Source organism: Lycorma delicatula, chromosome 5 (assembly GCF_047948215.1).
Source record: "Lycorma delicatula isolate Av1 chromosome 5, ASM4794821v1, whole genome shotgun sequence".
Lineage (NCBI taxonomy): Eukaryota > Metazoa > Arthropoda > Insecta > Hemiptera > Fulgoridae > Lycorma > Lycorma delicatula.
In genome coordinates this window covers 65,106,191-65,130,615 of record NC_134459.1, presented here as the reverse complement: position 1 = coordinate 65,130,615, position 24,425 = coordinate 65,106,191, and the positions used below count along the sequence as shown (strand labels likewise).

At 30.1% G+C, this 24,425-nt stretch overlaps 1 protein-coding gene across 1 annotated transcript in view; it reads right to left on the bottom strand.

Moving 5' to 3' along the window:
• Nucleotides 1-24,425, bottom strand: part of nab (NGFI-A-binding protein homolog) — a 218,567-nt gene that overhangs the window by 84,551 nt on the left and 109,591 nt on the right. Inside the window, exon 3 of the mRNA XM_075366309.1 lies at nucleotides 23,023-23,160. Within this exon, the coding sequence (XP_075222424.1) occupies nucleotides 23,023-23,160 (138 nt within the window). The remainder of the gene's footprint in view (nucleotides 1-23,022; nucleotides 23,161-24,425) is intronic.

Below are 24,425 nucleotides of genomic sequence, written 5' to 3'. Positions count from 1 at the left end.
AATAAATTCTAAAAATTTAATCTCTTTCAAAATCCATTTGCTAAAACGTTTAAACATCTCTTACAATAATATAGTGCTAAGTTTAATTTTGTTTGTTTATCATTGAACATGAATCATTTTGTGTAATTTTCTGTTAAAATAAATACAAACAAAAACTTGTCTTTTTTTTATTCAGTTATACAAAGTTTACTTTTTATAAAATGGATTGAAGATTACTCACCATTACATGAGATCACCACCAGGAGATAAAATAGTAAGTAATTTACATTTATACAAGTCTTTAGAGAAATACATATCAACCTCATTCATCCTCTGAAGTAATGCCTTACGGCAGCGTTTCTCAACCTTTCAGTATTTGTGACCCAATTTTCAATCATAATTTTCATCGCGCTCCCCCCTGCATACAATAACAATGTATACAATAATAATGTATTTTGAGTATTTTGATGCTAAAGCTACACTACAACTTTAATTACAAGCCTTACAAATTACCAAGAATAAGTAAATTTATTGATTTTTGGCAACACCGATCTGCTGCATTGACTAAACCAGAATCGATGCTTCTCTATTGCTCTCTGTTTTACGTCCACCATATCGGACATTCCTGCGACTTCACGAGAAGTTTCAATTTGTATGTCAGATTTAAATTAATTGATTCCAGTATATAGGAATTTGTTAGTTGACCATTGTATCTCAATATTTCCTCAAACTCCAAACCACACTATTTCTTCCCTTATGTTTTTCATAAATAATGGTTAGATTTGGTAAGGTGGTAGAAAAGCAAAAGTAAACCTGTCTATACATCAGCATTAACTACAATAATAAAATGAATTAACATAAACAGCTATAAGTGGGATTGCTAAATCATCATACAAATTTTACTGTTGGCTTTTTCACTTGATAAATACAATTACTATATATATATATATACATCACTACTTTAGCTGCTTTAATTAAATGGGATAGCACAATAAAATCACCTTGTGCCAAAAGAATAGAGCTCTGATCTGGAATCGTTGTTTGAAAAAGGAAATGTATTACTTTTAGGAGTAAATGGAATAGATCAGTATAACACCTACAATACCTAAACTTAAAAATAACTATTAAGCGATCCTACACTCCCTAGCAGCCCATCAGCCACTTATCACCAATTCTAAAAAAATCTTTTCCATAAAAATAAATTTTTGATCTGTTTCTGCTGAATTTTTAATACAGAAACTTTTTAATTGTAAAGGCCCCGTTGAATTTTCATTTTCGTTACATTTTCTAATACTTCATAAGTTTTTAATAAGCTAAAATGCATAACAAAAATGTTTGTCGTTAATTTTTCATATCAGTATACTGATGATTAAATTGTGCTTACTTAACTAATATTAAAAGAATCAGTATTTTTAATAAGTTCACTATAACAACCTTTACTTAAAACAATCTTGTTATTTTCATCTTACAAAACGAGTTCTTACTGTCTTTTACTCTATTACTGTGAGTGATGATATTAGTTTTACCAGTGAATTGGTATTGCAAAGAGTTATTTCACAATATAAAGTGGTATATTATTTTATTAATTCATTTGATTATTACTTTATATTTAATTTTTTTTTTATTTTTTTGTTAGGAATGTTGTGCATGTAAAGCACCTGAAATACAAATGACACCATTGTATGGATCAGAGTAGTTTTCATTGTGAACAGTGATGTTCACTATACCAAGGTCATTGTGATGAAAAGAGTGAAAGAGTTAGGTGAAAAGCAATTATATTTAGTAAACTTGGCATGCTGATACGCAAACATGTATTAGACTTAATGGAAAAGTAGCGGGAAGCCCCCTTCATTCTTTATTTTTCCTAGTAACCCTGGAACTGTATGATTTTTATTCTAAAGAATGACTTGCTGTTTATGTGAGTGTGTTATGGAACTCATGATACAAGTCATCTACAACTGTTTTCAATATGGCAGCTAACATGCACACAAAACTATTAATAATATTAATATTTTTAATTACATAAATATTTTTATTCCATGGTAGAAAAAAATATTAGAAAAGAAGGTAATTTATTTCCACTTTTATGAAACTTTCTTAATGATAAATCTACCTATAAATGCAATAAAAAATTAAAAATAGGTTCTGAATAAAATACTGGTTCTGGAAAATAGGTAACTGAATGAAAACAGTAATGGATTCCTTTATATAAAAAGGGTATATCAATTTGTTGGTTTACATTATCTCACAGGTTTTTTTTACTGACACATGTAAGCATTTGATCTACAATTATTATTAATCATATTTCCTTTCTCTAAGTGCTGTAATGTTCATTAAACATCCAGTTCCAATGATTCATATAAATCTGATTGAATAAAAAAGGCAATGGGAAACTACTTTATTCCTCACATTTTTTAATAAGTCTGGTATTGTATTTTTGTTATTTTTAAGAATGGCTATGCCATTTTTCAGTGACTTTCTCGCATCATGACATCCAAGTTGTGGATGACATGATGCGAGATTGTGGATGATGATTTTGCTACTAAAAAACCATGCAAAGTAAGATACAGAAGAATCATTGCATGAACAGACTGCTTTTGTAATAAAGACAGATTGGCTTCATGCAGCTGGTCATTCACTCCTAAACATGGATTGCCTAAAAAATCTAAAGAACAGAAACTAGAATATTTTTTTTGATAAGGACTAATACAAAAGATCACTAAATAAAGTTATGAGCCCTTACATAGTGCATGAAGTAACAACACTGTGGGCTCACTCATATAATCTCATGTGCTTTCAGAAGATGTTTCAACATGCCAGTGTTACCAATTTATTTTTAGTGTGTGTTTTATGAAACAGTTTTATTTCGTACTCAAAAAAATAGAGGAATAGAATTTGAAGAAAAATGTGTGATAAAGTTCTGTACCTAACTCTAGGAAAATGCCCCTCAGAAATAAATAAAACAGCCCCATGAAATAAAACAGGTTTATGGGGAGGATGTTTATTCTATATCACAATATTATATATATATATATATATATATATATATATATATATATATCACAAGTATTCAAGTCGTATAAGGCATTTTGAAGGGCCTTGAAACGATTAAAAATTAACCCCACCCTAAAAGTTTTTCAACATTAAAAAACAAAGATAATGTAGAAAAGTGTACATTGTCACCATTTAGACTGTAGACTGTAATTAAGAATGGTAGATGGAGATTTAAATTTTTTTGCATGGGGCCACTCATTACAAATAGATGGGTTGCATTACAACAATGCTTATTTTTTTAATAAATAGAATACATTTTACTTTCCCAGTGAACATAGCTAGAATAGCTTTATTAAAGAAGTATGGTGATCATGTCAATGTGGTTTCAGGTTTTTTCAAATCTTTACTTTTCAGGATCCTACTAGTTCATTTAGTCAAAAACAAAAAAAAACATACATTTGTATACATACAAATGTATGTTTTTTTTATGCACAATAATTTCATATGCACAATACATTGTGCATATGTATATATGTGTTACACTGCTTTTATCGTTATATCTTAGAATTGACAAACCAATTTTCTTCAAATTTGGTTTAAATATTTCTATATATATGGGGTATTCATTGATCAAATTATTCTTTTTTCAAGATTCATTAAGGGGACGAAGAATATCATGGAAAAACCAATTTCAAATTTCTTGAGAGGCATTTTAGAACATTTTATTAAAGAATTTTTTTATACAACTTACCTGATTATATATACACAAGTAAGTTGTATAAAAAAATTCTCTATATATATAAATATATACACAAATAATACCTGTATATAATCCAAAATGTTTTTCCAAAAAATCAATCACTTTGCCAGCTATTTTAAATAAAATAAATTTGTATATATTAATGAAATTATAATATTGTTCAATTAAAAACTGTTAATTTTTTTGTTAAAGGAATCTTTTAACATAACAACACTGTATACAAAACTTGGGATATAGAACTTATCTGCCTGTTGTCAGATACTAGAAATCCGATATGGTTATTTACAGCCTGTGTATATTATATACCATAGAAATAGCTCATGACAGCAAATAATTCAGATGGTCACTTCAGTTATTAGTAAATGAACCAGTTATGTAAATATAGTAATCATTATAGATTCCGTGCTATCCATAATATTAATTGTGCACTTTTTGTAATATCTCCCTGAAAATAGTTTATATTATTAAGAATTTTCATTAGTCATAAGAAAACCATTAAGGGTAACTTTCGGTTCAAATAATTAATTTACATCAACATTGCTTTCCTTTGTTTTGTTTGTGACTACATTAAACTCTAGTACTGTCAATTTTCATACTTGCAAAAGAAAACATCCAAGAGCCTAACATTTAACAAATTTGGCATAAATTAATTATCTACTCTGATGGAAACAATTAACTCTCCATTTTCAATCACTTTCTTTTTATATACACAGGTATTTTTTCTTTAGTTCGATTATTTATTAATGTTTCTATAGTGATTGGGCAGATTCAGTTTACTCAATTTTTTTTTCTTTATTATGTAGTAAATTAGATAAAAGAATGGATTATTTATAATAAAGAAACATAATAAGTAATATAAAAAATAAAGAAAATTGTAAACCGATTTACAACTTGTAAACTATTATTAAACTTAATTTCAACAGTTACATTTTCGTTTAGCTGATATTTTAAGAAGGATTCTTGTACATTCTCTTTTAGCTTTACAAATGGTGAAATACATTTTGTCATTTCCTTTTTGCCTATTTATTCATTTTGGTGATATAAGAATCAAAATTTTCTGGTGAAGTCCTTGGTCTTTTAATAACATGTTGATTTGTCTATCTAAAACTATAATTAAAGTAATAAAATTATTTCTCTAACAACTTAAAACATACTACCTTGTTAATTTCAACATATTGCCTTGGATTATAATTATGTAATCCAAAATTACATGGAAGATATTATTAATAGAGTAATTATTATGATCTATTTTCAATTTAGTTTATGGCAACCATGAAATATTTAAAATCATTTAGGGTTTTTTATAATAGATTAATAATGATAGAGGTATTTCTGAAAACAGGCTATTTTTTGTAAAATAAAAAATTAATTAATAAGGAAAGAATATCATCCCTGTAGATACATTTTATTTTAATAGTATTATTAAAAAAAAAAATGCTCAAAGAATTTTATTCATAACAAGATGTTTAATGAAACTGTATGTTTTATTTTATATATAACTGGTTATTCTCTCACTCTCTTTCTACCAATATATATATATATATATATACAGACACACACACACATAGAGAGAGAGAGAGTGAGAGAGAGAGAGAGAGATTTATAAGGTACAGCAACTATGTACCACATACTCCAGATACCTAGGAGGTAACTCAAAACGTTTAAATTGGAAGGGTGGGATTATGATAGACTATCTTAAAGGACATTAAAAAACAAACATTTTGGTGTAAAAAATAATGTGCTACAACAAATCTAATCAAAATTGCAGTCATTTAACATTATTCTCAGCTAGTTTCAAATTGGCCAACATTTCATTCCAAGTAATGGTCTCATACTGAAAAATAGATCATTTTAAGACTGAAGCACTTGGCGAATTTTATTTTTCTACTGTTTCATTGTTGATGAGTTATTTAGGAGGTAAACTATTTTCAAAAGTATTCTTCTTTTGAAAATAGTTGTAAAACATTAAATGGCTGCCATTTTGGTTAGAATTGTTGTAGCTCAATGATCTACATATACAATTTTTTTTTCAACGCACTTTAAAGTGATTTTCACAATTTTACCCTTTCCATTTAAAATTTTTGTATTAGGCCCTCTGGATGCTTGGAGTATATTGGTCACAAATCAAAAAAATATATTAAAAAAACAAATGTATATATAAAAATATCATATATATATATATATATATATATATATAGAGAGAGAGAGAGAGAGAGGTTTATGTTTTTCTTTGTTTTTTTTTGTAAGCTAAACCACAGATGATTAAACAGCATGACAAAAATTACCAAATAATAAAAATGATCAGGCAGTATTAATTGAATAAACTATTAATAAATAAATTTTTTATTCTTTAAATCTGTGTTGTTATTCTTTTAAACCATGTTGTGATACTTCCGTGGCATTGGTTATTTATTCTTATATAGTAGAAAAATAATGATGCATGTAAAAGTTATCTATGATTTCTTTTTTGGGATAGGGTAAATTACAATGAAGTTTTATTGCAAACTTATCATTATATGTTTAAATAAACCAAAAAACTTTTTAAGAATTCAAAAAAACGGTTTTTTTTCCTTCCTCACATCCAAAAATCATCTTCCAAATCTTTTTATTTCATTTTTCTATGTTTACTATGTTACGTAGAAAAAACTAAAATAAATTTCGTTGAAAAATGTACAATCAATAAAAAGTTATCTAGATCAATTTTTTGTAGTTGGGGGGGGGGGGGGGGTGAATTATGTAGAAATTTTAATGTAATATCATTAGTAAATGTTTAAATAAAACCAAAAAAGTTTTAAAAAATTCAAAAAATCGATATTTTTAAACTTTGATTGGCTCCCCATCTCAATATTGCCCAAAAGTACTTTTTGGAGGTTTCAGTCACTACGATTATGCCTAGGAAAACTAAAACAATTCGGTTAAAAAATATGTAATAAATAAAAAGATACCTTTTTCGATTTTTGGGGAAGGAGAAATTTTGGGAAATTTTTTTAAAAATAAATAAATAAATAGATAAATAAGATAAATAAAATTTAAATAAGATAAATATGCACATTCGTGCATATTTATCAGCTTAATATAAAATGGGGTTTTGTTTGCAAAACTTTGAGGAAATTGACCCCAAAAAACCATCTACCACATTCCCTAGAGAAATTGACGCCAATAGTTTACCATCCTGATCCCGAGGGGCAAGACACCCGCCATGTGACAGATCTAAACACCACATCACCCCCCTCCCCATACGTACCTAGCCTTGAGGGCCTTTACCGGAGGTTATATTCAAAGGCATCAAGACATATTCCATCTTGCCTCAGTCAGGATACCACCGATACGAATGCCATACGCGTCATTCTCATCGATGTAAGATACCTATATAGATCCTACTGTTAACACAAGTCTTAAACAAGACCAGACCGATTGAACTGATCCGCGAAACCACCCTAAGGTAAAGCGAGCCCAACACGCCATGCCAACGAGAATGCAACAACTAAACGACGCAAACACCAATAAAATAAAAGAATAACTTAAAAACAACAAACACAAAAACACCACACACTAACAAAAACAAGCAAAAACCCAAACAAAATAAGTAAACATAAACCTAAACAAAAACAAAACAACAATTAAACAACTAACTAAACACTAATAAACAAAAATTATACTATAACCCACATGAAAAACAAAGCAGAACAGAACCCGATTGAAATCTAAACAATAATAAATTGAAACCTACACCTAAATCTAAACAATCAAAACAACTGATCAACTCAAACAAGAAAATAATTCCAGAGGCCCCCAACCTATGACCACGTAGCTGTAGATCTAAAAATCAATTTTGCTACGCAACCTGTCCCGTACACGCCCGAACGCGGGACATTCATCCGATCGACAATCGTGTAACGCTGACTTCCCAAATCGAGAACAGTTAATACTGACCGGAAACCCCCCTTTCTGCTTGGTCGGGCAATCCTTCACTTGATAACCCTCACCACCACAATAAGAACAAAGTTCCTTTCCGTTACATGCCTTAGCTACATGCCCTAATCCATTACAACGGAAGCACCTACTCACTCTCAAATAATCTAGGACTATAGTCTACGAACAAATTGCCCCATATATACGAGTCTCTGTTCAAAATCTCATCAAAATCGGTTTATCCAATCAAAAGTTATTAAGCTTTAAATACGCCAACACATGTACGAACATTACTCCCCAAATTTGTTCTTTTTTTGGGATCTCTGGGTCATGATGTATCGAGAAATACAAGAACACCCGTACACAATTTTTTGAATGATTACCATACTTTCCTTCTTGCAGCATATCATTAGAGTTATGTTACCAGGAAGGTAAATATTAACAAATAATAAGAAACATCAGACATTTATTGATTAAATTACTATTACTGCACCGATTTTTTCCTTCAAAAAAAAGGTGACGCTAAAAAATTTATAAATTACTTTCCCGTCGCTGATTTAAATTTATTACTAAACCTATTCGATTTTTAATCGCACGCAGTCAACACGAGAATAAGCTAATAACTTAATGATGTAAAATACTCCATTAAAAAGTATCGTTAATGTATTTCTATCCAATAAAACTCATTGAGGCGCTTCAAGCCATGCAAATAAGTAAATACTTAGTAAATCAGATAGATCAATATCTGCAAAATAGGTTCACAGAGGTCAAAACCCTAGAAAGGAAAGCCATATTTCAGGTATTCGGAGGGGTGCCGCAGGGATCTGTCCTTGGCCCAACCTTATGGAATGTTTTCTATGATAAAATCTTCAGGCTGAACTACCCCGAAGGGGTATCGATAGTAGGATACGCGGATGATATCGCAATATTAGTAGAAGACAGAGATATTAATGAACTGGAGAACAAGGCAAACCAAGCGCTTAGAACAATAGATGAATGGATGGAGGATAACAAAATAGAAATAGCTCCTAATAAATCCTGTTGCCTGGTCCTCTCGGGTAGAAGACCATTAAGAAGTGTGAATCTAAACATCAGAGGACAGAGAATTGATGAAGTAAAATAAACAAAATACTTGGGGGTACTTCTGGACAAAAGTTTAAGGTTCAGCAAGCATATTGATATGATTTGTGGGAGAGTTACTCCTGCTGTAAAGGGATTAAGAGGATTATTTCAAAACCACGGCACACCTAAAATGGTTATTCGAAGATTGATAACCGCGGCTATCACTTCGGCGGTACTGTATGAGGCTCCCATATGGGGGGCGGCAATGAACATACAGCGAAATAAAAAGAAGTTGAGAAGTGTCCATAGACTGGCATTGCTGCGTGTAGCTGCTAGTTACTATACGGTATCGTATTACGCGCTGTGCGTACTGACCGGGGTCCTACCCATAGACCTTCAGATAAAAGCCAGAACCCTCAGACACAGCGGTATGTCGAAAGAAGAGATGGAAGGGATTATAGAACAAGAATGGCAAGAAGAGTGGGCAGGGTCCAGAGTGGGAGAATGGACCAGACGCCTAATCCCTAATATTAAAACCTGGAATAACAATAGACTCGGAGATGTCAATTTTTACATGACACAGTTACTGTCGGGGCACGGCTCTTTCGGTCAGTATCTGTATAGGATCGAGAAGAGAGCCACCCCGCAGTGCATCTATTGTCCAGAGAATAACGATGCCGAACATACGTTGTTCATATGCCCAAGATGGGCCGTTAACAGAGGTCAAATAGTAATTAATGGTCTTACACCAGAAAATCTCATAAACTGGTTGGGGTACAACAATGAGAACTGGGAATGGTTCCGCAGGTTCGCCGGGGAGGTCCTGCGGGCCAAAGAGGATGAAGACAGATGAATGGGAGTATAAACAGTAGGGTAGGGCGGACAGTCACTCCATGGAGGGCCTGTACGCCTTGGTGTGCGGGTACCTGAGAAGGGGGTGAACTCCAGGGGAGTTTGGTTAAAATAAAAGACCAAGTCCCGGTCGGCGGGGTCGTCCCTACGGGAGCCTAGGCTCTTTGTGGGATCGGCGCTGTCGATTAGAGGCCAAAGGCGTAAAGACCGAGTCCCGGTTCCCTGCTGAGGCGCTGGGGGACGGCATAGCCGGACCTTGGCTCTAAAGCGGGGGATTAGAGGCAGGCAATGTAAAACAAAAGATCCGAGACCGGGGAGGCCAACCTGCCGTGCCGGACGTATAGCCGGCGGGTGGGGGACGCCTCCTTTGAGAGTAAAAGGACACTCTCCCCGACTGAGTATACTTAATTGGATATCCGGTCGGGGAGAGTAGAAAAAAAAAATTAAAATTAAAAAATAAAACTCAATCATTTACTAAATACACCTTTTTGATTACTTTTCATAATTAAAAAAAAATTTATCAGTCACTCGGTTTTCGTGTTGGATTAAATTTTTTTTGGAAAAAATATATACATATTAGAATAACACTGATAACTTGATTATTTGAAATCTAATAAAAATAATGTTATCTTTCATATAACAGTAAGTCTATCTGTAAAACTAGATTCTCTTTTACTTATTTTTCTTAATAACCACTTAAATTGTGACTTTGATTTTAAAACAAGGATTCCAATAAATTAACATAAAAAAAATTTACTTATTTTATAATTCTTTTAATTAATCTATTCTTTTTGATTTTTCAATGTATCTTACTACTTTCAGCGGAACTAGATTTTTAAACGGAAAAATCTAGTTTCGTAATAATAATCATTAAACACAATTACCACGTGTTATATTAGAATTTAATGTAAGCCAGGAGGGTATAGACTACTTATATATAAGCGATATCTATATATAGAGATAGATTAACAAATTCCAACAATAAGTTATAAGGAATCTACTTTTAATCTACTGTTGAATTTTTTTTTATTCTTGTTCAACACAGTGTACTGTGTTATTACAGTTGTATTATTGTTATTTTTTTTTGTTTTTGTATCTTAACAAGTCTTGTTCTCGTCGGGATTCTTTCCGGATAATTACCCCCTCCCCCTTTTCTATACTGGATGCCTTCCACCCGCTTCATTCCCCCCCCCCCGCAATTGTCGACAGCCTACAAACACTTATATACTAACAGTGGACCGTTCTCTTGTATCGTGTGCTTTATGAATCTTTTTTATTTCACCGTTTTAAGTCGTAATTTTTTAATCAGTTTCCATTTATGTATTATATATATATATATATATAGTTAAAGATGAAGAGAATTCACGCAAACATTAATATAAGGCATTTGTAAATGGGTTTATTTATTAAAATATGAAATATACGGTAAGTTATTCTGTCTCGCTCCAGGAATTTTCTATTTATTACATAAGTGAAAACTTTGAAAATTAAATCTTTTTCCGGCAATGTGAACACCGTTAGATTTTGGGAAGAGTAAATTGTAAACAAACTCTGTGGCAAAATAGTAGCGTGTTAGCTTTCATCGAAAGGTCTCGGGCTCGTATCCCGGTTAGTCATGGAAATCTTTTTACGTTAAAAAATTCTCATTCCATTTCCCCACTCACAAGATTCAAGCTTATGTTAAAAAAATCTGATGTGGACATCACATGACTTCCTTGAACGTCTATTAAATTACATATACACATTTTTGCTGCACTTCATTTAAACTTATTTCATTTGAAAGTGAGATACGATCCTTCAATTCTTTAATAAAATTGGACAATTACACAATTGCTAAAATATTAGTTTTTATTAACGTCAAATATTTATACAATTATTAATTCAACAATCTTACTTGAAATATTAGGTTAAAAGTAAAAATCCCTCGATTACTCTTTAAATAAATTATTTACCAAATAATCCAATAATAAAAACTGATTATTCTACACAGTAAGGTCAAAATTAATATTTGTAACCATTATACAGGTGTTCACTAAACGGAATAGTTTAATTATTAACTTTTATTTATACGACCAGAAATCTGAAATACACACCAGAAATCTTATGCATATTACGCAAAATTGAAAAAAAATTTTAACATCACTTTAAATTGAATACAATTCAAAAATTTATTTTATTTTTCTATAAAATAATTAAATAAAATGATTTTTTTAAAAATAAATATACAAATTTGTAAGAATTTACTAAGAAAATTAAAAAATAATAAGATTCTAAATTATAATTTTCAATTAATATTAAATAATCAGATGTTTCACTAAATCTATTACATATACACATATGTAATGCCTATTAAATTACACTTATACATTTTTAAAGGTACATAAAATTTTATTTCACTAATAATTTTTTCATTTTTTATTTTTTTATTATTGAATTATTATTTATTGTAAAGAATTTGTTTTACAATAACGGGTTAATAATTATTAAATCAATATATTTAAATTAAAAAACAAAAAAACAAAAGGAAACTAAGTCTGATTCGAACTGATGTGCCTTCCCATTAAAATCCAAATATTTCATTAATTAAAATTTTTATTTTAATTTCGATTGCAATCAAAAAGGGAAGAGTACAACTAGATGTTACTTTACTTCGTACAAGGAAGTAAAAAAGCTTATAAAATATATATAGAGTGAGCAACGCTAAAATTTTTCAGCTATTCATTTAAAAACAGTCTCGTAGGTGGGCAGAATTGGTGAAGTAGTACACTAGGACGATTTTGTTGAACGATGTAAAACATGGCATAGTTGTCAGGAAGGTTTTTACATTTTATATTTATTGAAGCGTTTCTCAGATTCACAGGAGAAGTTCTGTGTTACGTAATACCGGTAATATTTTTCTAATAATTTCGAAATAAAAGTTAATAGATGTTTCATAATTTAAGGCTAGGACCCTTAATTATTCATAATAGAATATGAAATAATTGTTTAAAGTACAATAATTATCCGTGGATAATATTTTTACACGCAACACATACGCATACATTGTTATGCGCACTTGTATGCGCGTGCTCGTATGCGTACTTGCTTTAAAAAACTACACTAAATTTAAGCATTAATACTGTAGTTTAATATTCTCTTATCTTCAACAGGAGTTTTTCTGAACGGTTTTTATTTTAGTCGAATACTTTGACCTGTTCTCATATGGTTTATCAGGAAAAAAAATGGAAAGTTTGTTGCAGTAAAATTAAGCCGATCAACAAAAGTAGATAATGAATGTCATGATGCCACCGTAGGTAAAAATATCCCTCACTCTAAAATGTTATAATGGGATAGCCTCTACTGCGTGGACGGATCTTGAAACTAGCCTCTGAATGGAGTTGTATCGTGACTGCGATTCCTCCTTTATGAAATTAATTTTAATTTTATATTTTTAATTTTAACTCTATTTTCATTGATATTAATTGTAGGATATGGACCACTCCTGCACAATAAATTTCATTTTTTTTGTTCCAGTCATGTAAAGTCAGTAAATGATTGAAATAGCCTTCTTGAGCTAAAATAGATAAACCTAATTTGAAGTCATGCAGAGTAATTTTATCTTGTCTTTGTCTTTGCTTATGATCTCATAAATTATTGTTTTTTAATCTTTTTTTATTTCTTTCGGTACCTTTTTGACATGAATTCTTTCATTAAGTTTATACATACTAAGACTAGATTTTAATTAGATACAAAATAAAAAAATAATGATTTATACACTAAATCGGGGAGTGGTTACAAAATTTATTGCTGACTGTTTTAGATGATGATCAGGAGTTCGATTCCTGATTTTTAAATCAAGGTCAAATCATTTCACAAATTATTAATCATTATTACATTTTTTTAAGAAGTAATAATGTGCAGGATTTTTTTATTAAATGTAGTATCGTACTAGTTTATATAGGTATTATGTTTTTCAGTACTTGAATCGTTAAAAAAGAACACCTCACTTTTCTTTGTCGTTAAATTACTAGGCAGAATGAGAAGTTAAAAGTATGAATTTTATTAAAAAAAAAAAAAAGTTTAAAAACCTAATGAAATGAGTGTTTTTATTTATCCTTTGGATTCTAAGTAATTGAAAAAATGAGCTCATATAAAACTGCGAAGAAAATATAGGTGTAAAAACAATCTGGTTGAAAACCCGAGTTCTTTCATTAAAAATTAATAAGTTGTATCAATAATATATTTCAAAGAATTTTACATTGTTAGCGGTTTTTTTTTTTTTTTTTTTTTTTTAAGGACTCCATTTAGTTAGGATTCCTTTGTTGCAATTTTTTTTACTCAAGAAAGGAATTTCATACAAATTGCCTTAAGCCTCACGCTTTTTAGTACGTCAATACTTGATTATTTGGGCTACCGCTTTCAGTTTTTTTTATACCAGAACTCAGTAAAAAAAATTGTAAATATATATATATATGTATAAGAAATCAGCAGTTTATTATTATTATTTATGAATATGTATTATAAAAATGCAGGAAATTCGATCATAAAATGGATAGATAAAAAGTTTTCTCTGTATATCTAAATGTAGAATATCATATTAACTCATCTGGTTTAAATTAGAAAAAAAAAACAGTTAATATAAATTATTAATAATATAAAGTATTCTATTGGAATTACTGAAATATATTCAATCATAACTAGTAATTACTATAATCAAAAGCTGCCAAACAAGACAAACTAAAAAAATGTTTTCAAGGAAAAGTTACAGAAATCCGAACCTTGTTCATTAATTTTAAAGTCATTGAAAACTTTAATTTTGATTTATTATTAATAATATTCAAAAACAGTGTCTAAATAGATGTTAAACTAATTGGTAAATATGTATTTTATAAATTAAAACACGTATAATAAATGATACCGGTACCTGTTATTCAACTGCTGGGTAATTAGTCATAGAATCAAAGAGTTGCTAGTCTTAAAGGTTACATAATTTAGTTGAAGGACTATTCGTCCGGTGTCCACACACCTAAAGCAGTACTCCTGAATCAGTTACCGTTATACTGCATGTGCAGTATAAACTGCACATGCTAAAAAGCTGTGTATGTGCGCTATGCCTAAGAAACTTACTTTAGGCACTTTTAAAACTTAGTTAACGTTTATTATATAATATAATTTTTTTTTTAAATTTATATTAGCATTTCCGTCCCGGCTTCGCCCGCGCTTAATAGTTACTTTCGTTTCCCGTCGAGGTAATTTTTTTTTTAATTTCCGCGTCGCACACATAGTAACAATGGCAGTGGCTGTGTTGGTTGAGCCGCACCGCCGTACACCATCGCACCCGTTAAAAAATCAAAATTTAAAAAAAAACCGAAAATAAATTTTACATATTTATCTGAAGAAAAAAAATTGTAATAAAAAATTAATTAAAAAATAAAATAAAAAATAAGAAAAAAATTGTAATTGATTTTTTAATAATTTTTCGAAATTTCTTTAGCTTTCTTCATCCTTTTCAAGGTCGAATTTTGAATAAAATTAGAAATTAGTTTTTAAATATTTACATGAAGATTATACATACCAAATACCAGGTTGATATTTTCATTTTTTATCGAAAAATTCAAAAAATAGTAGATTTCTTGTTACTCCATTTTAATCCTTGAAACTCGGGACTTCAAAAAATCCTTCTTTAGTGAGCACTTACACCGTAAAAAAAACGTGTATACAAATTTCATCAAATTTATCTCCAGTAGTCTTTGCTGGTCGTTGATTATGAATCACTCACGCACGACATGTTCTTTTATATATATATATATATATATATATGTGTGTGTGTGTGTGTGCGTGTGTGTAATTATACTTTATGAACATTCTGAATTTATATTAATAAAATATAGCAATCCTTAAATAACTTAAATTTTTAAACATAAAAAATGAATTAAGCAGACACTCCTCTTGAGAAACTATGTATGAGACCACCATACTCCCAAACCCCCATGACAAAGCAATTCAAAGATGTTAAATAAAAAGGTTAGGGCTGTGATTAGTCATTTTAATGGGCATTGAAAAACAAAACTTTTTATGTAAATCACATGGGACTACGACAAACATAACCAAAATGGCGGACATTTAACTTCATTCACTTCTAAATTGAAAAATAAACTACAATACTCCCCAAGTAATGTTCTCAAACCAAAGATTAGACTATTTTGAGTTAAGAGCATTTGCTAAAAATTTTATTTTTATTTTTGTTATGTTTCACTGTCGAACAGTTACTTAAGAGTTACTGTAGGCGAGCTTTAAAACTAACTGTGAAAATTATTGAAGGCCGCAATTATGTTTAGCATTGTCGTAATCTGAATATTTTTACGTCAAAATGTTTGTTTTTCTATGTCCATTAAAATGATCTGTCACAATTCTATCCTTTCAGTTTAAAAGCTATAAATTTTCTCCCATGTGGAATTCCTGGACGCTTGGGATGTGGTGGTTACACCGAAAAATTAGATCGTATCGAGGTAGGAAATTTTTCTAGATTTCATTTTTCTACGTTTAATGGTTAAAAAGATATTTAATAGCTGCCATACTTTGTGAACATTTCTGTATATATAAAGTCTGTTCAGAAAATAACCGAATCTAATTTTTTTAATCTTTATTATTAATTTTACAGATTATTGGTCCTTGTTCCCTTCAAAGTACTCTCCTCCCCTATCCATATACTTTTCCTAGCCGTGTTTCCTATTCGCCAAGCAGTCCTGGATAGGTTCATTTGAAATGGCCTTTAAGGTCTGTGATGAATTTGCTTTAATGTCATCAATAGTTTCAAAACAGCGTCCTTTCATCACTGATTTTAATTTCAGAAATAAGAAAGAATTGCAAGAAGCCAGGTCTGGCGAGTAGGGAGGGCAGTCATCTGATTTTTGGCAAAAAACTGACAAAGCTGAGGGTGTGGACGCATTTTCATAGTAAAGAAAACATGAGTCGACTGGTCTCTTTTTTCGGATTTTCTCACGTAACCGTTGTAAAACGCCTTGATAGCGCGTAAGGTTCACTGTTTCACCCACAGGTAAGAATTCAAAAGGCACAATTACATTAAAATCGAAAAAGACATAGAGCGTCACTGATATCGGATCGAAACTGACGTATTTTCTTGGGGCGTGGAGATCATTTGCCAACTCATTGTGATGACTGAACTTTTGTCTCAATGTCGCAGCTGTAATCCCAGATTTCGTCTCCCATTATGATTCTTTGCATGAAAGTTTCATATTCATTGGCTTGTTCAATAAGTTGCCGACAAACGACCATTCGATTTTTTTTCTGCTGTTCGGCTATCAAACGAGAAACAAACTTTGCTGCAATTCGATGCATGTTCAATTATTTAGTAAAAATTATGACATGATCCAATCGAGATTCTAACCTGTTCTGCGAGTTCTCTATCAGTCAATCTGCGATTTGCGTACACCAAATCGTTGATTTTCTTAACGTGGTGTCATCAATTGAAGTCGAAAGCCTTCCTGGTCGAAGGTCATCTTCAATTGATTGACGGCCACTTTCAAATCGTGAAAACCATTCGTAACATTGCATACGACCCAGAGCATCATCTTTGTAAGCTTGTTTCAAAAGTTGAAACGTTTCCGTTTCTCCCATTTTCACGCAAAATTTTACGTTGTATCTTTGTTTCCGAAAATCGCACATTACAAAATTCGCTACTAACAATTAAACACGTTGCATTCAAATAATAACATCAATACAAAGACTAAAGAAGATATCAACAATCCAAGAACAAATGGTTACAGAGGAGGTTATGCGGAACACAATGCTGCCAACCGCACTACACTAAATATCTCTTATATATATAAAGCTTATGTATAAAATCTGTTAATCGAAAATCTCCAAACCCACAGAATAAATTTAATTTAAAATTTAAATATGCTGTAATAGCACATCTGAAGTTGTGCATTTGAAAATTTGATTAAGATTGGTTGAGTCATTCCTAAGTTACAATGACTTTATTGTTGCCAGACAAATTAACCTCAAATTGAGGTATTTTTTTGGTCGTATGGCAGGTGAAAATGAAATTTCTTTACGTTTTGAGGTATGAGGACTACGAAAATATAAAATTTATATATATAAAATTTTGTGCCTCGAAAATTTCCAAAACTACCAAATCAATTTCATTGAAATTTATATTTTGTGTAGTAGTGTATCTGAAGTTGTGCATCTGAAAACTTTATGAAGATTTGTAGAGTCGTTCTTCAGTTTTGCTCAATTTAAGGTCGACAACAGACAATATAACCTAAATTTAAGGTTATGTTGACTGTGTAGTGGTCATTTTTGTTATGCGCTTAAACAGGGAGTCACAGTGGTGAGTAAGTTGAAACTTGTTGCTTGTGTATAGGATTACCTCGTTAATCGAACGTATATAGTGCGTTGTAGAAAATCAATACGTTTCTGACCGCGAAATAGTGAGGGCGTTGGAATCGAAAAGTCGGTCTTCTTGTGCAGAACTTCGCAAGAGTTTTTTTTCTCTTTATATTTTTCCTCTCACTTCATTTCATATAAGAAAATTACAAATTTAAAATTGTTATTTTACCAATAAAAAATATTTAATACGGATTCTACCGTTTTTAAAAGAATTTATGAACTACCCAAACATCTTACGCCTTTCAAGGAAGGATTAATCGACTATCGATGATTGCTTTGTTTATTTCTTTTCTACATCGATGAAAGTAATAATTAATGGTTTGCTTTTTTTGTCATCATTGACTGCATAATCAAACTGTATCAGAAGCTAAACTGGTACTAAATGAATATTTTTTTAATTTGTTACATATCTTTTAAACCACCCTTTACGGGATATGCCAAGCGATTTACGAAAATTTTCTTCAATATTCAGTGAAAAAAAAAATCTTAACGAACCGAGTTATAGGTTAATAATATTTGATATATTTTTCTACGTCTAACATCAACAAAAGTAGACAAGGAATTTTTTTAAATTAACCCTATTTTTTGACGTTAATAATTTCTTAATTTTTATAAAATTTTAAATTCTTTTTCGATAAATTATTATACTTTAATATTTATTTTTAAAATAATTTGAAGATTCCTTTTTTTCTTCTCGTTAAAATTTGTAATCTTATTTATTAATCAATTTGTATCGGCGTAACGATAATAAAATAATTTGTTTATTCAATATAGTTAATGAATTAATTTAGAGAATATTTTATTTACTCTTTTTAAAAAAAATCTTTGAAATATTATGCCGCTTTACGTTACTATCGTCCGGGTTCGAATCATAATTATATCGTCTTATGTCTTACATCATATTTATATAATGAAATTCAAAATAGATATACGATATTTAAACCAATGTAATTATTGTGACTTGCAGATATAAGGTAACCTATTATTGAAGAGTTTCAAAAATTTAACGAATTCTCTATTTCTCACTTTTATTGTTTGTTTGTTTTTAAAGCGTTTATAATAATAAAAATTTGAATTAGATAAAAAATAATTATATAAAAAAAAGTGTAACTTAATTACAAATTTTTTGTATTCTTATTTTTTGTTATGATTTATTTATTATTTTGTATATTTTTTTTTTATAAATAAATAAGAAACTTTGTATAATTGAAAGGTTAAGCTTGAAAGAGCTTGTAAGATTTTCTTTGCTTCAATAAAGACGAATTATCTATCTCTTTTTATTTGAACTCGCGCGCGCAAAATATATACACATAGTATCTATCTGGCGTTCATTCATGTATAAATTAAATTAATTTTACTTTCAGTAAATTCACCTAACTTAACCCGGAAACTATTACAATATTTAATAGTACGCAATTTATTTGAGTCAGTCGCTAAGTAAAAATATTTTAATGATGTATCTAAAAGAATACTAGATTTAAATCAGAATAAATAAAGAAAATTCTCACAGTAAAATACTAATATAAAAATAATTGAACAGATAAGAAATTTATAAAAATATTTTACATAAAAAGTTTAGAAAAAACTTTTCTGTTTTATTTTATTGTTGAATAAATTACTATTTGTAGAAAAAAGTAACAAAAACTATAGATCAGCTTATTTTTTCTTTTTTAATTAAGTATCAAAATATTGTGAATTGGTGAGAATTATTAAAATTAGATTTGAACAAAAATATTGTGAAAAAACTATATTCAGTAACATACCAAAAATAATTTTACATTACTCGTTAAAATTTTTATTTTAATAAAAAGAGAGTTTTGTATGTATATATAAATTTATCCATATTTGATGTGATTATTTTTTTATAAATAATTTCGTTCACCGGAGTGGTCTGACTTGTTTAATACGAGTATGGTGTAAAAAAAACTGGTCTTTGAAATACGAATATTCTATTAAATTACGAACAATAAATGTAAAGGTTATTATTATTATTATTATTATTATTATTATTACTACACATATTTTTTAATTTTTAAACAATTTTCCGGGGTATTTATTTTATGTTTTTAATTGAAAATAAGGAAAAAATCTTTGCTGACGCACATTGTTCAAAATTAACTTAATATTAATCTTTTAGCTTTTTTTTTGTTGTTGTTGAATATTTAATTAAATAAGATACGATCTAATTTTACCGTATTATATATTTATATTAAATAATATTTTTTAAAACAATCTTATTATTCTTTTCTTTTTTTTACATCATAAAGCATAATTAGAGGGTGTGCCTTAAAAATATATTTATAAAAAAATAACAAAAACATTTCATATAAACAAAAACGTATATATAGTTATATAAATAAGTATAATGTATATAGATAGATGCATATATGCAGTTTTTTCATTTAATTTCTTTTACAAAAATTTTAATTTAAATATTTTTTTTACTTCTTTTTATAGCTCTACATACAATATTTCTTGTTAATCATTTTTTCCTTTTTTGTAACTTTCAAAAGAAGTGAAAAACTCTGTCCAATAAAAAAAATGTGATACGACGTTAAAACTGTTTGTTCGTATATTGGAATTTTTATTTTTTAAATCACTTCTTATATTTAAACCTTTTGTATTTTGTTTAAATTACTGTTAATTAGAATCCTCGTATATATCTTAATTAAAATATTTACGTGGTATTTTACGATTTCACGTCCAGCATTATTAGTTTTGAGTAGTGTGAGGGATTACTAAAAAACCTTAAGTATAATTTTATAGATCTGCAGGTTCGTAATCTAATCTTACTGACGATTGATTTAAAGGTACTAACTCTAGGTAAATATATTGTAAAAAACAAAAACAGAACGTTGAATAATTAATAATATAGTTATTGATACGTAATGGACTGTTTTGTAAGTGAATTAAATTTAAAAGTATGTGCTTAAAGAATAATTTTTGTTATTTCAAGTAGCTACGTAAATGATGAATTACGGTTACCTATAATCAAAGATGATTTTTTGATATTTTTAGTATATGAAAACTGCCTTGTACGAGTACATTGTACTTAGCTCAGATTTATTGAAAATATATATTGTTTTCCCGTAAAACACGCGATCAGATATTCAAATTTTTGTGACTCTGTTTAAACAGAGTCACGAAATGTTGGATCAAGATATATATATATATATATCCATGATCTTGACATGATTTTGATCTTGACACCACCATATTCACATTGGAACAGTCAACCCTTCACATAGCGAATCTGTCGTGCTTTGATTTAACCTGATCAAATTTATTCCTCTATTTTTTTTGCCATGCTCAAACAAGGTCCATTATTGTTTGGAGCTCCCGCGAGGCTAGTTCAGGGTCTTCATTGGCGGCAAGGATAGCAGTGTTATCGGCAAATGTGGTGACGGTGCAACCTTCCAGGGCTGGAAGATTCGCAGTAAATACTGAATACAACACAGGACTCAGTATATGGTCCTGGGAGACACCCATTCTAATGTCGAAGAATCTCGATAACTCATCATTACATTTTACCTGAAAGAAACGTCCTCCAAGATAATTCCGATAGACAAGATGATAGAGGTGAGGAAGTTTTAATCTAAATTTATAGAGCAGACCAGGCAACAATACCTTGTCAAGGGCCTGTTGGATATCTAAGAATGCTGGCTTGCAGAATTTTCTTTCCTTCAGACATCCACTGATGACGGTAACGACTCTATGGTATTGTTCGATGGTGAAGTGGCCGAACCTGAACCAAAATTGGTGGTCCAGTGTTACTTCCTCACGCTCCGAAATAGCCTAAGCCTGCGACTACACTCACTACATCGGCGGGTTGCGCGCGCAGCATACAGTCCTCGCCGTAGGATCTCAGTTGATACACACATATTTTCTCTCACACACAGGCTGTTAAAACAGTAAGCAATGTTTTTCTCACAGTGTAGTTTCTGTACAATTCATAGTACCTTGCACGGTATGGAAACACGGCACTGTTTCGCAGTAACTTGTACATGGTCATTGGAGTAGGAGAGTTGGATCATAGTGGAGCTGACAAGGCAAGTAGATGCTACCGACAGGTGGTGGGGAAAATCACCAATATAAATGGTAATGAGTGTAATAGCTTTTCAAATAATTTAGATATGACCGGTAAGAGGTTAACTGGCCTTTAGGAAAAATCCTCGTGTACAGGTTTCCCTGGTTTCAAGATCATTACCACCTGAGACACCTTCCTTCCGCTGGGAAGTAAGACGTCCGCAGGACAGCGTTAAAGAGATCCTTAATGTACGTGACGCCTTTAATGGGTAGCATAACAAGCAATTTGCGCATCTCTTAATCAAAACCCGGGCTTCTTCTGTCACTTTTCTTACCTGATTAACTGCAGTAACTTCATTGTTGAGATCGGTTTAATCGGAAAGCTGATTTCCATTGGATTCTGTAAGAAGTCTTTAATATCCTCGTCATTAGGACCCTCTTCATTGTGTGGTTGAAATGTTTCGCCTACACGTGAAGCAAATAGATCGGCTTTCCCTTTGTCACTCCTCACCCATGATCTAGTACCTATCTTTAATACAAGTAGCGTCGGTGAAGAGTGTCAGAAAAATTTAACAAAAAACCATCGTTAACAAATTTCTTTAAATTTTTGAGGTAATTGACAACTCTCAAAATTTTCAGTCACTTTGCTGAAAAAAGAACCTCTTCTGAGTCAATTATTATATTAAATTCACGAGAAGATAAATCTCTACCAATATATTTTTTCAAGATGATGTTGGAAAGGTGCCAAAATTAATTAAGGCGAACTTCTTTAGGACACTTTTTGCAAATTGTTTTTAATAAAATACTTAATATCTAAAAAATGATTCATAAATATTTGTAGTGAAGTAAGAATTAAAAAAAGTGTCATTTATACTTGGGTATATATCATGAGATTTTATTATAAAAATAGCTAAATAATTAATGAATAAAGTTTCATTTTTATTTTTAGAAATTATTAAACAGAAGTTTATTCCTTTAAAACGTAATTTAAATCTTAAATTAACTGGATCAAAAACAGATTTATTAATGAAAATTCTACTTACCAGGGTTGCTTAGCCACTCTTGTAATGCCTTTTGCAATCTACGAACGTGTAGTGGTTTAGAGGCCATTCCTACTAATGCCATAATTTCCAGAAATTCCTCTTCACCAGCCTCACATAGCTGTTGTACATCATCACCTCCTATAAAAAATAAATAAATATCACACAGATAAATATGTAATGAACAATTATTTCGTAAGAGAATTTACAATTGATAACTGAGTATATGTTAAAGAAACCTCGTTTTTAAACGTAAATAAAAGCTTTACTGAGATGGATGAGATTGACACTATATATTACCCCTTGAGTACCGTTGGATATCCTCTACCTTTATTACCTTTGTACGTATGAAGTTAGAGGTGATTTGAGAAATAAAATATAGGGTAGTATTGAGAAATCTTGGGGACCCAGAACCACGAAGAAAAATAGTATCAGAAGCGATGATAAAAATGGACCCCCACCAAGACAAAAGACAAAAAAATTTAATGAAAATGAAAGAAATGTTTATAAATGTTTATGTTTATTCCTGATGTACCATCAGGAATTCCATCAAGATTGAGGAAACACGTCTACTCCTTAAAGACTATATCTTGTTTACTTCTCAAAAAGGAAAGCATTTCAATTTATATTAGTTTTAATTCTTGTTATTGAAATATTTTCCTAAATGTACTCCCCCCCCCCCCCTGTAATTCTTGGCAAATATAATCTCCTGCAAAAAAATTTATATTCGCAAGCGGTGACGAAGCTCTATTTGACAATTTTTCAAATAAATAGATTTAAATTTTAAAAGAACTGTTTGAATTATGAAAAGTTGTTCAAGATTTCTATTTCCTTGATTTTTATCAAAAAGAATCACCTCTTCATGATCAATTCAAAGTTAATCATGTTAATCATTAATTAATGATATTATTAACTCGTAAAATTTAATCATAAAGTAACTTCCTTGAATTTTTTTGTTAAATTGCAATCTTATAGAAAAAAAGAAATGTAGTGACTGAAAAGATTTTTATTTTTTCTGAAGAAATGTTTAACTAGAAATGAGAATGCATGTAAAAAATAAAATTTTTGCCAAGCAGAAGGCAGAGCCCATGCTTTGAATTTCAAATAATATTTTCACAAAGAATACTTGGAAAGATTTAGACCTTTAGACAATTAAGACAAAAAAATTAAAATATTTAAAGAAAAATATTAACTGTGCTTTATACTGTATTAATTTTTTTATTAGCCATAACTGGATAAGAAAACATTTTCGGACATATGTTTCTATGAACTTTCTCCCTTATTTCAAGCTCTAAAATCAGTTCCCAAATTATTCCCCTTTTTCTTGAATCACCATGTGTGTGTGTGTGTGTGTGTGTGTGTGTGTGTGTGTGTGTGTGTGTGTGTGTGTGTGTGTGTGTGTGTGT